At 35.2% G+C, this 17,258-nt stretch overlaps 2 protein-coding genes across 2 annotated transcripts; both read right to left on the bottom strand.

Moving 5' to 3' along the window:
- Positions 1-6,423: 6,423 nt before the first annotated feature.
- On the bottom strand, positions 6,424-9,453 carry LOC140832450 (protein RETICULATA-RELATED 4, chloroplastic-like). The gene is made up of 8 exons (XM_073196488.1): positions 8,664-9,453; positions 8,008-8,076; positions 7,688-7,819; positions 7,552-7,605; positions 7,423-7,467; positions 7,205-7,344; positions 6,701-6,826; positions 6,424-6,617 (listed from the first exon to the last, which is right to left on the bottom strand). Exons 1-8 carry the CDS (start codon positions 9,234-9,236, stop codon positions 6,560-6,562), a joined length of 1,197 nt encoding a protein of 398 aa, XP_073052589.1. The 5' UTR covers positions 9,237-9,453; the 3' UTR covers positions 6,424-6,559.
- A 4,583-nt stretch (positions 9,454-14,036) lies between these two features.
- On the bottom strand, positions 14,037-17,042 carry LOC140832442 (uncharacterized). The gene is made up of 3 exons (XM_073196478.1): positions 16,722-17,042; positions 15,894-15,967; positions 14,037-14,802 (listed from the first exon to the last, which is right to left on the bottom strand). Exons 1-3 carry the CDS (start codon positions 16,863-16,865, stop codon positions 14,247-14,249), a joined length of 774 nt encoding a protein of 257 aa, XP_073052579.1. The 5' UTR covers positions 16,866-17,042; the 3' UTR covers positions 14,037-14,246.
- Between the last annotated feature and the right edge of the window lie 216 nt (positions 17,043-17,258).

The raw sequence follows: 17,258 nt of genomic DNA, 5'->3' as shown, positions 1-17,258 counted from the left end.
TTTCCTAAATTCAAACACCCACCCCCCCCCCCCCCCCCCCCCCCCCCCCCCCCCCCCCCCCCCCCCCAATTTGGTATACACAAATATCATTAACGTGGATACATAATTTACAAAGTGAAAGACCCAGGCTTCGATTCATCAGCTGAGAAACCCCCTGGTCTTTAAAAACAACAACAATATAAAACCATACAGAATCGAACTTCGAAACCCAAAAAGAAACTAGGGTTTAAAAATCATGGAACAAAAGGCCAAAAGGGGTAAATGAAAAAGAAATTAATTGCGCTTGGATTGAGATTTGAGACGAATTTAAAATAAGATTTCGTTTTATCTTTTTATTAAAATATTAAAAAAAAATTTGTTAAACTTTTATTGAGTTAATAAATAATCATAAATTTTTTAATCACTATTTTACTTGTACATATTAAAAATAATCAATTTAATCGATTTCAGCTTTAAATATAAAACAAAATAATGAAAATTATTAAATCGATATTTTATATACTGTTGGGCTTGGGCTTGATCTTTTATAAATTTATTTTTTGTATTGAATTTTAAACATATCTAAAAAAATATATTAAGTTTTAAATAAATGTCCGATTTTATTATTATAAATCTTAAATCATTATAATTATTTCACAATTTATTATTTTATTTTATTGAGTGTTTTAATTTAATAAAATTAGATAAAGAGTTAAAAAAATAAAAAAAAATAGTTTAATTTTTTAAAAAAAATTACCGAAATAACCAATATTTTATCAATTCGATTCATTCGATTTTAATGGCTAAAATCATTGGTACAAAAAAATGGTTTGTTCGATTTCGATAATTTCAGTTCAGTTCGGACCTATTGCATACCCTTGCCATTTTTGAATGGTCATATGATTTGTGGTAAATTACAACGCTACCCCCAAAACTTGAGTGTATATTTGAAATTATTCTTTTTAAAATATATTGACACCAAAATACTATAAATCCGAGAAAGATTAAATTTCACCAAAGGTGTAACGTCTACTAGTTTTAAAAGTGCAGAATTTTTTTTTTATACAGCTCGCATTTTTTCGAATTAATATTTAAAAATGATCTTAAATATTTGACAGTAAAAATAGCGTAGTTTAAAATAACCAAATTCGTCCAAAACCATACGTAAACGTAAACGTGTAAAAATCATATAATCATCATCTTAATAAAATGTTCATCTTCTCTCAATTGCATAAATCGTAATGCGGAAAACATGTGGTCCTCGGGTTGTGTCACCGCACCAGGTCTGCCTACTCAGATTTCGGCACCTCCAGTCTCCTCAACATTTAGCTCACCTGCATCACACACGCCTAGTGAGTCTAAAGACTCAACACACCTGTACCAGAAATAACAAGTACATATACGTAGCACACAGCAGTGAAAAATATCATACTCAACATATCTTTCATGAACTTAAAAGCATAACGTAAACGTGTTGTGTAAAATCATGTCATTTCAAAGCATATACGTAAACGTGTCGTATCCTTTCAAAACATGATAATAATCATAGCATGTATCATCGTATCAACATATACGTGTTAAAGCATGTCGACTCATGTCATCATATACGTAAACATTTCCTTTTTAATTGAATCCAGTTCATTAGTTGTGACTTTCGTATCAGCTCTATCGTATCAGCTCTATCGATGGATCCATCTACATGTAACCGTGGTACCCGGCGGCGAGGGACATCAGCGACCGCATTACCCGTCCACTGAGCCCGGGCCTCAGCTCATCATATCTCATATCATCGTATACATATACATCGTCAGTCACAACCAAATCCCATCCTTCAAAATAGCATCATAATCATCACTTAATAAAAACATGTATATACGTAACTTTTCCTTTAAACCAAGCATGCAATGTATTTATCGTAATTCCATAAAATTCCTGAACGTGATGCATAAACATTTAAAAACATGATAAAATGTGCTCACGGCGCTGCCAAGACCAAAACCTCAAACCCAAAAATTATCATTTCACCCCTGGACCTCTAAATTGACCCGAAGCTTACCAAACTCCTTAAAATGTCCCAAAACATATTTAAAAGTATCTTTAGATGTAAACTCGAGCCCATTTCAAAACTTAATCGATTTATTTTAAAACTTGGACCGGAGTCCCGGTTTTAACCTGAATCGAACCGAAACTTAACCAAATTTTTCCCAACTTTTTACCACCCCTTCTAAACACTTAAAAGGCCCTAAAACCACTAATCCAGCCCCCTTAGACCTTCGAACAAGACCCTGAACAGCTGCTGGAAATTCCAGCGAGCCATCGCCCATCTCTAGCTGTGACCCTAGCATGCTTCTAACTACTTCACGCTTAAACCGACTCGAACCAGACCCAAACCAGGCCCTAGACTCGACCCTTAGACCTAACTTAAGACCATGGTTAAGCCCTTTTTAACTCAGAACCATCACCTAAGCCCCAAAAAAATCAGAACCATGACAGCAGCTACAAGAGACTCAAATTGTGCAGCTTTCATGTATCTGGTTGTACAGCTTTCTCCAGCCAACCAAGCCATGAACCACCTTAATTAGGCTCATCCTAGGACCATTAGAGACTGCCTAAATCATAGCCAAGAGCCCCAACCCAGCCCCTAGCCAAAACCATAAGATCAAACACCTACAGCCCTTACATGCACCCCAATTCTGTACAGCTGTAGTTTTTTTAGTTCCAGCCTTCTTTACAGCCAACCAGCTCGTGAACCACCACACCAAGACTCATCCTAGGACCCTAAGACATGCTCCAAACCGTAGCCAAGAGCCCTGGACCAGTCATACGCTAAACAAAAAGATCCAACACCTACAGCCCCTACATGAATCTCAATTCTGTGCAGCTATATTTTTCTAGTTCCAGCAACCTAGCTGCCACTCCAGGCCATGAACCATCCTAACAAGACTCATCCTAGGACCCTTAAACAACTAAAATCCACACCCCCTTGCACATGAAATCATAGAAACGTGAGTTATCATTAAAAGGATGCATGATATGCAACAAAAACCGAAAATCCTTCATGTTCTAGATTGGATCGAGAATCCTTAACACAAAATACACACATATCAGCAATATATGACATGAGTGATGCAGAAATAATGGAGTAGGGCGTGCCTTATGATGAATAAATGCAAGAGGAATGAAGAGAGGAGCGCCGGATAGCCTTTGATGCATGAACCAACAAACAACCGTGGCTTTAAATTGGTGTCTCCAATTATTTTTCTGAAACTAAGGGTCCTAAATTTTTAATGGGGTGCCGGTTGTTGTATAATATAGATGTAGGGTAGTTCTAATGAGTATTCCCTGATATCTCAACAGCTGGTATCAAAGTGAGGTTTTTGAATACTATAGGAAGTTCTCGTATGCTCTGTGGTTGCATCTTAGTTTGAACTTTCATATCAGAAAAGACTTTCTAGACAGTATTAGGGAAGTGGTTATTTTGTGTTCAGGATTTGTCTATCAATTTGTTGGTAGTTGTAACAAAAATGGAGGTATGCACAAGCAAGATGATTAGCTTTAATGGCTCTAATTACCAACTTTGGAAAAGTAAGATAAATGATCTTCTATTCATTACCAAGATGAACGTATCGATGTTCAGCGAGTCTAAACCAGATGATAAATCAAACGCCAAATGGAACTTTAAGCACCAGCAAGTCTGCAGATATATCCGAAAATTTGTCGATGACAATGTGTATAATCACATTTGTAATGAGACACATGCTCGTATGCTTCGGATGAAATTGGAGAAATTATATGCCTCCAAAATTGGCAACAACTAATTATTATATTTGAGCAAGTTTGTCCAGGTTCATACAAAGAACGAACTCTGGTCGCAGATCATCTGAAAGATATTCAAGGATTCGTGGAGCAGTTATCAAATATGGGCATAAAACATGATGACAGGTGATAGCTCTGATTGTGCTAGCTTCATTACCAAATTCTTGGGAGACTCTTAAGGTATCACTCACAAACTCAACACTAGGAGGAGTCGTTAGTTTAGAATTCATCAAGAGTGACATGTTGAATGAAGAGATGAAGCAGAGATCTCAAGGAGCATCTACCTCACAGTCAGATGTTTTGGTTGTTGAGTCAAGAGGGAGCAACATGATCAAGAAAAACACAAATCAGAAGCCAATGATAAGCAAGTCTTCAAGCATATATGCCAACATAAAATATTATCGTTGTGGAGAAAACTGACATATTAAAAAATATTTTCAGTAACTGGAAGACAAACATGAAACATTTGATGACCAAACACTAAACCACTGGCGAATATAATGTTGCACGAGCCAGAGCAGAAGTCCGTAAATTTGACAATTGAGTAACTAGTTAGGTGATAAATAGTGGAACAAAAGTCATCATCACATCTTGAGAAGAATTCTTTACATTCTACACACAAGAAGACTTTGGTATGGCTAGGATGAGGAGTGACTTATCTATAGTTGTGGGAAAGGGATATGTGAGCTTGATTACCGTTGATTGCTCTACACTGACCTTGAAAGACATTAGACATGTGTCAGATATGTGCTTGAGTCTGATATCAGTCGAAAAATTTGATGAAGAAAGTTTTTGCACGACCTTTCAAAATGAGATATGCGATATTTAAAAAAAGATATGGAGTAGAAAAAACGGGTAACAGAGGCCTGACGAAAGTTTATGTTTGAGCAGAATGTGCTCCACCCATAAAAGAAAAAAAATGGCTTAGACAGTAGACCACGCACTAAGGCGAAAAAAAATACCACCCTAGAGCGACATAAGAAATGGAGAAAATAAATCTACGTGCGTATTTTTTCGGGCCAAGAAGGAAGAGTTTTGTGGACTCTAATATGCGTACAAAAGGAAGAAAAAAACCTAGGTTGGGGGACATAAGATACACCATATGCAGCCACAAGAGGGAAAGAGCGGAAGAAGAGAAGCATCTGCACGACAAAAGGGCAATCGAAGAATAAGAACTCAACAACCTTTTCTCTTTTTTTATCTTCTTTTAGATAGGATCCAGGGGATCCCCACAAACAATTATGTTTTGATTTCTTTTTGAACATTGAATTTTATTCTTGAACATATTTGAATATGTTATTGTGTTTATTGCATATTTAGAGCATGATAAACTTCAAAGTAATCTAATATGTTATAATCGAGATTGATAAAAAAATTTATAACATGAACTAATAACATAATTCATGGATCTACAACTTACATAGACATATGAAGTTGGATGAATGAACATTGACATAACATAATTTTGCTCAGTTGTTCCACAGTTTTCTCCTGAATGGTTTCAATATTGGTGACAACAAAACTTTGGTTGGATGATTCGAGATAAATTTCTCTCAGCTTCTTGTTTCCAATTCAAACTTGTCTACCTTCAAGTCATATTTAATGATTTACTATCTTATCCTATCCGATGACTCAAACCGTGCGTTGCTAGTTTTCTCAAAGTTAAACATTATACTATACACTATACATAGAATTATGTGATTTTTACACTCAGGCATAGTTTGGTACATAGGATAAGGGAAGGATTGATAAATAATCCTCCTTATCCTATGTTTGGTACATTTTTAAAAAGCTCATGAAAATATCCCTTCTATTAGGTGTGATAGTTTTAATTTAAGGATAAAATACATTACAAATGACTTAATTACCCTCAATTTATAAATGATTTTTATAAATCTATGCTAGTAGATAGAAATTAAAATCAAATAAATATTTTTTATTTATTTTTATATATTATATAAAATGATAATTATATAAATTGATTTTTATAAATCTCAATAAAATTATTAGTATCACACGATTAACCTTAAAAATTGATATTTGACTTGACTCACAAAATCAAAGGTTCAATTATCATATTATATAATATATAAAATTAAGTAAAAATAAATAAATCATGCAAGCACTATCGACATATGAACAAATAAAAAAATATGAAGTCAAGCAACAACTTTGAAATTATAAAATTTATTATGATAAGGTTAATTTTGTCATTACAATCTAATATATAATTTGATCACTCTTATTAAAATCATATCAAACATTAAATATGATATCTTACATCTTATTTTATCCTTAACTTATCTTTATATTATATATCACATGTTTATTCTATCATATGTACCAAACTATACCTTAGAATTATATATATTTTTATACGTGTTTCTCAAATTTAATTTAAACAATATACTCAGCTCTATCTAAAAAATGTGTCAATTTTTTTTTTAAGAAAAAACGTCATCAACAAAAGAAAACTAATTAAATAGGATATTTGAAATAATTAGACAATATAAAATACTTAACCTGGTTTCTTCTGCCATCCTACTTATAAATACTTTTGCGACTTAGCTTCCCCCAACAAAATTTCAAATTTCCCCTATGGAAACAAAATTCAACTCTCGATTTATGTGCAAAATTTCAGCTGAAATATTGCCGTTTTTTATATCAAAATGATCAATATCCAATTTCTTGATTGATATCATAAATTACAGAACTCAGAATCAACAGCTCTGGTACTGTTTTATTTCTATGTATTCCTAATGTTTCACTCCTGGAAATCTGGTGCCTTTTGGATTCCTATGAACCGAGCGTAATCAACCCATCTGCACCATTATAAAAGTAAGAACTGTTTAGAATTCGAGAATTTGAACATAGAATGCATAGAGAAATAAGGCCAAGAACTCACAATAGCGAACCAAAGAACGTGTTGCCTGTTCGCACAGCGAAGCAAATGGCACTCAGGAATAACTTGTGTTGATGAAGCATTGGCTCTAAAATCCTTTGCTCAATAACACCAGCCAGCATCTGGTATCTGTTTTAGTAAATGGATTTTTAGCTCATTTTGTATGATTTTATCTAAAACCTGTCATGCGAGTTTGATCAGAAAGCCCAAGCTCAAAAGAGAGCCAGACAATACTTATACGAATCACCACGCCTTATTGCGTACAAATTGGTTGGATCGACCCTACCTTAGGATATTACCCCAAGGATTGATTCAATAGTCAAAAAGAAGTCACGTCATTTTTCATGTGGTGCAATGTATTGGTCCACTTGAAAATATAGACAATGGAAGATCAACTCAAAAGAACCATTTTTCTAAAAGCTCAACCTTATATGAGATGAATTGGTGGCAGTTCTTACTCTTATGTTTTTATCAGAAAAAACTACTTAGTACATTTCATTCACATACCGAAGGTTGCTGGATATCGCCATATAGACACCATATGCAACACTTGTTGACAGAATAGGAACATTCTCAACCTCAACTCCATGGGAGTTTTCGACCACCTTGCGAGCATTTATCATTGCATTTGTTACAACTGTACCTACCTGACAATGAAATGAACCGAAATTTCAGTTATCATACAAGCAAAAGCCAGCGTAGGTTAATTCAAGATGAGAACTTACAAGAGATGAAGTAGTGCCAACAGCAAACAGCTTTGCACCATTGCGCTGCAAAAGAAGTTGAGACATCATGAGATCGAATTGGGATTGAAATTTTTTTCATAAAAATTTTGAGCGAAAAGATCCCCTTACTGCTATGGCACCCATTCTCTGCAAGAGTGAAAACGAGGCTCCGGACAAAGCAACCTGCGTATGAATGGGATTTAAACTAACATTTTAATTGTTGGTTTTGTATACTGTATAGAAGAAAATATTAGTAAAGGCACACCTGAAATGCGTTGTCTGGACAGCTGTAGAAGAACTTAGCAACGCGTCCAGCATTGAGTGCGAGAGGGGCTCTAAGAGAAACAGTGGGAGCAGGAAGGTATACAAGCATAAAGTCAGCAATAATGGCCATGACCTGAGCAGAAAACAAACCGGAATTATAAGTCAAGATATAAGATTTGATTCAGTTTAAGTACATTTTAATGCTCGGGATCGAAAAGTCCCATTTACATTATTTTCATCAACTTATTATCAAGCTCTATGATCCAAGCTAAGTGAAAATACAGGAATTGATACAAGAAGCTCTGAGCTATTTGATCATACCACATCAGCAAAAACAATCTCCAGCTCATTGAAGAAGTTTTCCTTCCTACGCTGGTATTCTGCTGCTGTCTAGAAAGTAGAAACGTAAAATAAACGATGATTAGCCGGCCAGCGGATTATAATATCATTCCTTCAAATAAATTTAGAAAAAAATCATACTATATAACAGGTGGAGGAGGAGACTGTTGATCTGTTCCAAGTGAGAAGTTTACAGTTGACAAGGCGAGATTGAGGTAACGTTAGGCACAACACGAAGGTAATAGAAGATCAACCAAGCAGAGAATGAGCATAACTCATAACATGGAGTAAAGTAAAATAAGATGATTATATGATTAAATTTCAATATGGATTTCTTGAACAGATCAAGTATCACACAATAATATATGATATTATCATACATAACGACCAAGATCCGACATTCGAAGCTAAACGCTTCTGTCAATGCTACACAATGTTCATCTACATTCCACCCTGTCTCTGGACTTCACCTCCAGGCCAAAAAACAAAGTTCACGTTTTCAGAAAATTTTACCAATATATACAGATGGCCCATTATTTGAATTGTGTAGAACTGATCGCGCTAAATCTGCTAAATATCTATACACGTACAAAAGCATAGTAAGATTATAAAATCGTTTGTACGAATTTTTCAGGTACCTTGGTGAACAACCCAACGCCACATTCAATGCCAACTTTAGTCAAGAACAAATCGTCGGCCAGCAACCTCTCCTTGAATCCTCCGAACTTCATCAACCATGAAAGCAACCCGGATCTTTCGAAATCGATATACCTCGAAACAATCGATCCGGGTATTCTACCATCTTCTATGGCAGCCTTCAAATCCTTAGGCAAGCCGTCGAGATTCCTCCCTGCCTCCGCTAACGCCATCAAAGCTTCATCTATGTTCTTCTTCTTGTTATCATCGCCGGTCCCTTCATCTCCGTCGTTGTTGTCGTCTCCCCCTCTCCCTCCCCCTCCACCTCTGATGCCTCCGTTCCCACCATTGCCACCCCCGGTGGAGAACTTGGCGCTGACTTCAGCGTTAGCGGCAGCGGCGGAGTTTACTGAGAAAGTTATCATTAAGGGGCGGCGGGAAATGAGAGTCGAAGATCGTGAGAGAAGGGTGGTGGCATTCGGGTTAAGGGAGTAGGGTGGAAGCGAGAGAAAGAGGTCGGAGGAATAAGATCGCGGCCGTGGTGTGAAGCAGCTGAGGGAGGTGGCGAACGACATCGCGGCGACGGCGTTTGCACACCTCTGTGTCTCTTTCTAATCTCAGCAAACTTTTCCCTTTAAGACAGCGCCGCCAATCACTGCTCCTGATTTTCCCGGCCTTCAAAAGGAGTTGAGTTTGGTTGAATCTTGCTTAATGCATATAATTTGTGTATGATATACCTGAACCTTCAATATTCCATCGGAAATAGTCAAATCAAATTTAATGAACAGCTTAACCTCCAAACCGGCCACCAAAATCCAAATACAGATGGCTCGACATTTACAAAGTTCAGAAATCACGTAGAAATTTACAAAGTTAAATCTATATCATATAAAATTTTAATACGTTTGAGTATATATTAATTAATTTGACAAATTCATAGTACTTGTAGCCAAATATATTTATAGTAATATAAATATATAGCTTGTTACCCCTTTTTCCTGTCTAATTTAGTCAAGAGGTTCATATCAACGTCTGAATTGAAAAAAAAAAATACACAGTCGAGTATTTTTTTTTCTCCACCTCATATGTTGTATAACTGATTATAATTTATAACTACCTAAATATGATAAAACCCGGCCCCATCCACCCACATGTAACTAGATATGATAAATTTTCTTGTATGAAAATAGAGGCGAAATTTAAAAAATCATAGATATATCCGACCTGAATATTCCATTGATTGCAAAGAGTACAATTATTGGAAAGGGGATTGTTTGATGCAATAATTGTCCATGCATGGTAGATCAATCGAACCATGTTGTTTGAACTACAATGCAGTTAAAAAATATTTGAGTTGCATCATTATCACCGGCTATAGCTTTTGGTAAAGCGGTAAGCACTCGATCCTACAATTATTATCAGAGCGAGATCATGAGTTCAAGTCTCTCAAGAAGCATATTTCTTTACTTCTTGAGGGGAAGGGGGGAAAATGTTGGGTTAAGCCTGCATGAGTATTGCGTATTTTCCACTCGCAAGCGCATAGTTGTCAAGTTTTAATATATATGAGTAAAGTATCGTTCCCACGAGGAGTGTGTATGTAATAATATATCAGTACTTGTAATTAAAATAATCACGATTTTATCTAGAAAAATCAATTAACGGTTTGGTTTGCTTAAAAAGAATTAATTGGAAATAACTATTGATCTAATCACTGAATGAAGAAATATCAATAAGAAAAAATATCTAGAGGAGTAATTTCACTAAGTTTTCATGATAATTATTCACGATTGCATTTATATTTATTAATTCCAGTTATTTAATGGCTAATAACACGTAATTATTTTATTCTCTTTTTCCCAAGTGAAGACTAAATTGTTTCAGGCCAATTTTGATTCAAACATTACTAATAAAAATCTAAGTTTAATTTATATATGCAAACGATGTTCTTACCTAGACCTCGCTAATGTTATACGCCTTCCGAACGATATAAACATTCAACAATGCGTCTCTAATGATCTATACTCTCAATCCTTATCTCGAGTTGTAGAATTAATCAGACAGCAAACAATTTATGGCCAGTAAATTACAGTCGAATAAAGACAAAGAAACACAATTAAACCAAAATGAATTCAATCGTAAAAACACCGAGTTAAAATTATCGCATCAACAAAGTTACATCACCATCTAGAATAGAAAAGTTAGTTCATAACGAAATATAAACAAAAACAAAACATGTTCGAAAGTCTTGACATCGCAACACAAGAAATAAAAGGGCAAAAGATTTAGATGACAAATCAGAAATGACGTCTCTGTCCCCAGATTCGTCGTTCTTCGTCTTCGTGATCGATCTTTGCGCTCCAGATCGTCTCCAAGTGTGTGTTCTTGTTCTCTCCCGTAAATTTTCTCCAAAAACGGTCGGCTCTCTTTGTGTTGTAGGTTTTCCTTTTAATGTTTTTCGTCTGAGCCCATGAGTTGAAAGCCCAATTCTGATTCTCGTAGCCATTAGCGCCTAGGCGCTGCTCCGTGTGTTTGAGGTATAGCACCGCGACTGTAACGATCATGGGTCATTAGGCTATACCACCATGGGCCTCGACCCATACTCACGCACCACTTTTGGTCATGGATCGTTAGGATGGTCCAGCATGGGCCCATGCACCGTCACTCATAGAATATCTCACACCTGGAAATTGGTTTCTTTCGCCTCCCCCAACACTTGAACCCAAGAGATCCAGGCCTAATACCTAAATTCCTAAACTTAATTTATTATGTTCGATAAATTTTCAAAAGCATTAATTAAAAATTAAAACTAAAAACATATTAATAATTAAAAAATCTAAATATAATTTATTAATTATACATTTTTTAAATATTATTATATTTTTTAAAAAATAATTTAAAATAAATAATTTAGCGACTGGTTTTCATAAAAACTAATTGCGACGATTTTCAATTTTGTTGCTAAAATAGCGAAAGTTTTAGAATGTCGCTAAATTTGCGACGATTTTTAAAATTCGTTTCAAATAGTTCACGATGGCTGATATAGGTACGGAATATATTCAAAACCATCGCTAAAACTGTAGCTAATGAAATTAGCGACGTTTTTTTTACTATCGCGAAATGCTTTTTGTGGTGATGCGGAGTACTTGCATGAATTTTCTTTGTCGGTGTAGAGTTCAAAAAACCCTGATTCGAATTTTATAGACGGGTCGTCCCTAAAACAGGTCGGGTGAAGTATGTCCTTGAGATCATGGATACACTCTAGGTAAGTCATGGTTCCTCGCCACGCACCTCATCCAGTTCCGCGTGTTGGCTCCAGATACTGCTTAAACCTTTCGATTTCTTAAAGAAATTCGGCAAGTTGATGTTGGATGTTGCATATAGAAACCGGTTAAGCGTGTAGCCTCGATCTGCCATACCGAGTGATCTTTCGAAGAAATCGGCGACCCTACAAGCACACAATTGTCAAGTTTTAGTGTTTGATAAATATAGTTTCATTCTCACAAATACTGATAATTTAAATTCACACTAAGTACTATAATTAAAATAATATCGACTTTATTTAAAAATTCGATTTAATATCTATAAACTAAAATAAAATAAATAAAGCGGACATTCAAAAACGGCCTGGGGTACATGATCTGAGATAGTTCTAGGTACAAGATTTTACTGGATTTTCATTCATGTAAATCGTATTAAATCGACAATATTACACATTCCAATTTATAAGCCAAGAACCCTTAAAAGTTACTTACTGCCTCTCCCAAGTGCTGAGTAAATTCTATTATTTTAATGTCAGTATTGATATCCTTATCATACATCAAACATCAAAATAATTTAATATTGTTCTATGGTTCTCTTTTAATTACTTCAAAGGAAGTTGTAGGTCTCCCGAACTCACAAATATCCTAGGTTGTGTTTTCATGTGGTCCTATTCAAAATCTCCTTTCCTAAACATCAGATTTCAAATAAATATAACGATTCAATTAGTGATCAATTAATTGAACACAAACAATTCGAGAAACTACAAATAAATTGTAAGAACAAATAATAATATGCAAAATAATATCCAAAATATGGAAGTCAAATTAAGTTAATCCATTTTTAGAAACAACCAATAATTTACGATGAAATAATTAAACACACAGACATATTCAAATTATCATCATAAATCAAGGCAAATAAATAAAATCACATAACAAAGTTGATTCTCCGTTCCAAGAGAAATTTCCTTCGTCTGTGAAAACAATTTTTTTTGGGTGGCTAGATAACTTGAAAAGGGACAGAACCAATTCCTCCAAATGCTAGTTTTCGTGGTTGTTCATATTCTTTGTATGTTATCATATTTGTAATCTCTTTATAATTAATAAGAGAGGTAAGTGTCATATTTGAAGTGATTTTCATTTATGGAGCAGACATGATATGAGATATTAAAAGGTGTTAATTAAGTTCGGTGTGACAAATATCAGCTCTCCCCAAAAAATGAATAAGCCTGGACTCTATTGCTATTAGGGGTGGGCATAAAACCCGAAAAACCGAAAAAACCGACCGAACCGAATAATTCGGTTTAAATGGTTCGGTTTTATCGGTTTTTCGGTCGGTTATGGTTTTAAAATTTATGAAATTCGGTTTTTCGGTTCGGTTTTCGGTTTTAATCCCCGAAAAAACCAAAAAACCAAACCGGCCATTTTATTGTTAAGTATAAGGTTTTTATGTATAATGGGTCATATTATTGTTTAGTATAAGACTTTTTATGTATAATAGGCCCATTAAGATTTAAGAACTTAGTATGATTAACTCTCAATTTTCAATCCTATCGTTTTTTCTTTTTCTCACCACTCACCAGTCGATGTTTTTTTCTTTTATGTATATATTTCTTTAATTTTTCATATAAAAAATTAAGTCCCACAAATTAAATGTTTGAAAAATACTATGATTTAGATTTTAAAGGCATAAAGTGACGTATAATTTTATTTCGTAACAAATTTTAGCTAACCGTATATAACCGGCCGTATAAACCGAACCGAACTATAAAAAAACCGAATCGAACCGTAATAAAATGGTTCGGTTTTGGACTAGAGATATTCAAAACCGAAAACCGAAAAACCGAACCATTGTAAAGTAAAACCGGACCGAACCGACCGTTGCCCACCCCTAATTGCTATTACCAATATCTCAAAATTATATATATATATATATATATATATATATATATATATATATATGTATGTATACACACCAATAATTTTTATGCTTATTCCCTAAAACATTTCTCGTCCCTTTTTTACTTCTACAGTAGAATATTTTGTTTGTAAAATACTCTTTTATTATGTTATATCATATAACATTAAATTATAATTCCAAAGATAATATTTAGAGTTTTAAAAATAATTTCATCAAACAAATTCCAAGATAATTTGGCATCTATTAATAATTTTACTCAAAAGAAAATCATAAGTATATTTAATTACCCAAAAATTCTTCTCCCAAAGCTCCAATGCAAAAACTGAGCATACCCATAAAAATCCTAACAGTAAGGGCACTAGCTGATTCCGATAGCTGCCATTAGCTTCAGAATCGTAGAACCATTAGCCCGCGGATCCTTCATCTTTCAGGTTCATGGCCAGAGTTCTGCAGGAAGACTTCACCCTATTTTCATGATTAGCACTCGACGGGGCACATTTTGCAATCTGACTTTCGTTCTCATCAAGTACAGCTTTTGCGCAAGAACATGCCTGTTCCTCGGATTCCATATTATTTCCAGATTCTTGTCCAGGACTATATGGAGATTCAAATTGTGATAACTCCAAAGGGTGTGCTCTCATCTGCACGGATCGCAAAAGCGCTGCCCTCCGTAAGTCAGCTGAGTGGCATATGTCACTAGGTGATGATGGGAATCGACCCTCATTATCAGAACCTCGATGACGAGATTGTGTTGATGCCACACTGGAGACAATACAGCCATGTGAAGTGGAAGGAGGACCTGGTGCAAATCCAGTTTGGGGTTTTTGGCATCTATAAGGAGATACTGGACTGGTAGGAATACTCTCAGGATGTGAAGAACAAGTGTTTGTAGAACTCTCACAATATCTGGAATCATCAGAATCTTCTGACATCGGTGAATACTGCAAGGATATATCATCCCTGACATCAAAGGAATTTAGAGAAATCAACCTTGGAGATGAGGATGAGTGCCTTCTAGTCACTTAAAAAGGGAACAAGAAAAAATTTATCACAACCAATAATAAAGGCAACAGTAAATCACAGTTAAGTAACATTTGTTGAGCACAGACAACTGAGTCCGCGAGATTTTAACAGTCGATGTATTGTGCAACAGTTTGTTCTCCCATCTTAAAAATGAATTAGACTAAAAAGTAAGCAAACATTTTAACCTCCTGCATTTTCACACAGATCTTGGTCATGACGAATGTAACATGTCCCACAAAAGAGAGGTTTCTAGATGATCCTATCATTGCATTACTTGAAGCAAATAGTTTTGCTTGTTGATGAGCTTAAACAAGTGTTTCAAAAAAATAATAATAACAGAACCCCCTTTAAATATTTAAAATATTTGAGAAGCACCCAATGATTTTTAAAATTTCATCATAAAATATGAAATTGGAAAAACTCCCGATTGCCCGTATAAGACATGTTGTATCGGGATGTAATAATCTAAAAGCTCCTAAAGATATAATAAACTCAGCACTGTGGCTGGAACTTCTTCGGTAACTACAAGAACCCTACCAAATTATATTCTGTGCACACACATTGCTTTAACGATGAGCTTGTTTAACATGTCAACAACTAATAATAAATGTTCTTCCAGCCTATTGTCATATAAAACCGACAAAGTTCAATCAATCAAACCTTTTTTTATTCTTGTAAATTTGCTATCAATGTTGCTCTGGAAGTCGTCAAAAACATAAAGATAAAAAGGGTCCTAGCAGGACTCAAGAAAGCTATGCGTGATACAAGTCTGGTAGACATGCATGCAAGATGAAAGATTAAACTTGTTTTATTTGGATTTTACTGTTGAAAATATTTGTTTGTATTGCTTGTGCTAGACCGCACAATTGTTTGCCCACGTATTTTAACCTCCGTCATCACACTTACCAAGCAAATAATTGTTATACAAGTATTTTGGGCATGCATGATTTTGGAAAGGTAAAACCATTTTGACCCCTGCATTTCTTAAAAACACAATAAACTCGCGTAAGATAGAGATGATTTCAGACCTTGCGGAAGAATCCACAAGATTTATAGACAGAGGATCTCCAACTTTCAGCCCATTCAAACTTGATGCCATGATCTGCAAATTCTCCATATAACAAATGATGAATTAATATATGAGTAGCAAAAGGACGGCAAATAACCGTAGCACCTAATCATTAGCTTTAAAGCGTCCAAAATTTCCGGCCCATGTAATGTGATAAGCTGAACAAGCAGCATCCCATTCTCTCCCGTCAAATGGTAAATAAATTTAATTTAAATGTAAATCTTTCAGAGATGTGTTTTCACCTCCAAAATATAAAATATATCCCACTCATCTAAATCTTGGGTCATACTTAACATGACACAAATAAATCTCCATATCATAAATACCTAATCACATTGTCAACAAATTAGAGGCAAAATTGTATGTCATTTGCTAGAACCAGCAGCGGTGAACTTTATTTTCCTGACTGTATCCTGATTCCTGACATGGTATGTCTTAACAGACTAGTTTGATTTCGACGGGCCAGACAAAAATCTGGTAATCAATGACAACATCGAAGTTTCCATCATACCAATCAAACTACCAACGGTTTTCATTCCCTAGATATGATGCATTAGAACTCCAATGACCGCTCAAATACTTCCAAATTTCCAGTACGTACACCAACATTTTAGCATTCAAAGCAAAGACATTTTACCACCAAAACAAATTAATAACATAGATACCGGAAAGATCCAAATTTTCAAAGCTCATACAAAGATGGAGCGAATTTCAAGTACGCATAGACAAGTTACTTTAATCCGATACCAAAAACGAAAAAATGCGTATCCAAGCTTTAAAAAAATACCTCGCTGAGATATCGCTTGTGCGAGTGCAAATTATCAACATAAACCTCGTCTTCAGGATCCCTAGACCTCTTCCCACTCGGCGAATACATCGCCGTCGGCTGCGGCGGTGAAGAACTAGACGCCGAGTTACCTTCCGGGCACATTTCCACAAAGCAGCAGAATGATAATACCCTAAATTACCTGCAATTTCATCCACCTAATGCGAAAAAAATCATATAAACTTCGTAAAATGACAATGATTTGGAGAGATTGAAATGAGGAGACTTTGAATCAGATCAATTATCGAGCAATCCACCTATACTATTCAGGAAAGTAACCTGAACTGCAAAATGAGAAGTAAAAACAAAGACAAGATTTTGTGGGAGGTTGCTCGGGCTAAGCCCAATCATTAATGAATTCAATTGAAATTTTGAAATATGCTCTAAGGCCCATTCTACTTTGCCACAAGCCCATCTGATTAGGGATATTTGGGTATCGTCACATTATTCAAGGCCCATTAACTATGGGGTTGGGTGCTAACTGTAATTACAAAATAA

The sequence above is a fragment of the Primulina eburnea genome, chromosome 1 (genome assembly GCF_022965805.1).
Source record: "Primulina eburnea isolate SZY01 chromosome 1, ASM2296580v1, whole genome shotgun sequence".
Classification (NCBI taxonomy): domain Eukaryota; kingdom Viridiplantae; phylum Streptophyta; class Magnoliopsida; order Lamiales; family Gesneriaceae; genus Primulina; species Primulina eburnea.
Note: the sequence above shows the minus strand (reverse complement) of the source record. Positions and strands in the feature narration are given on the sequence as shown.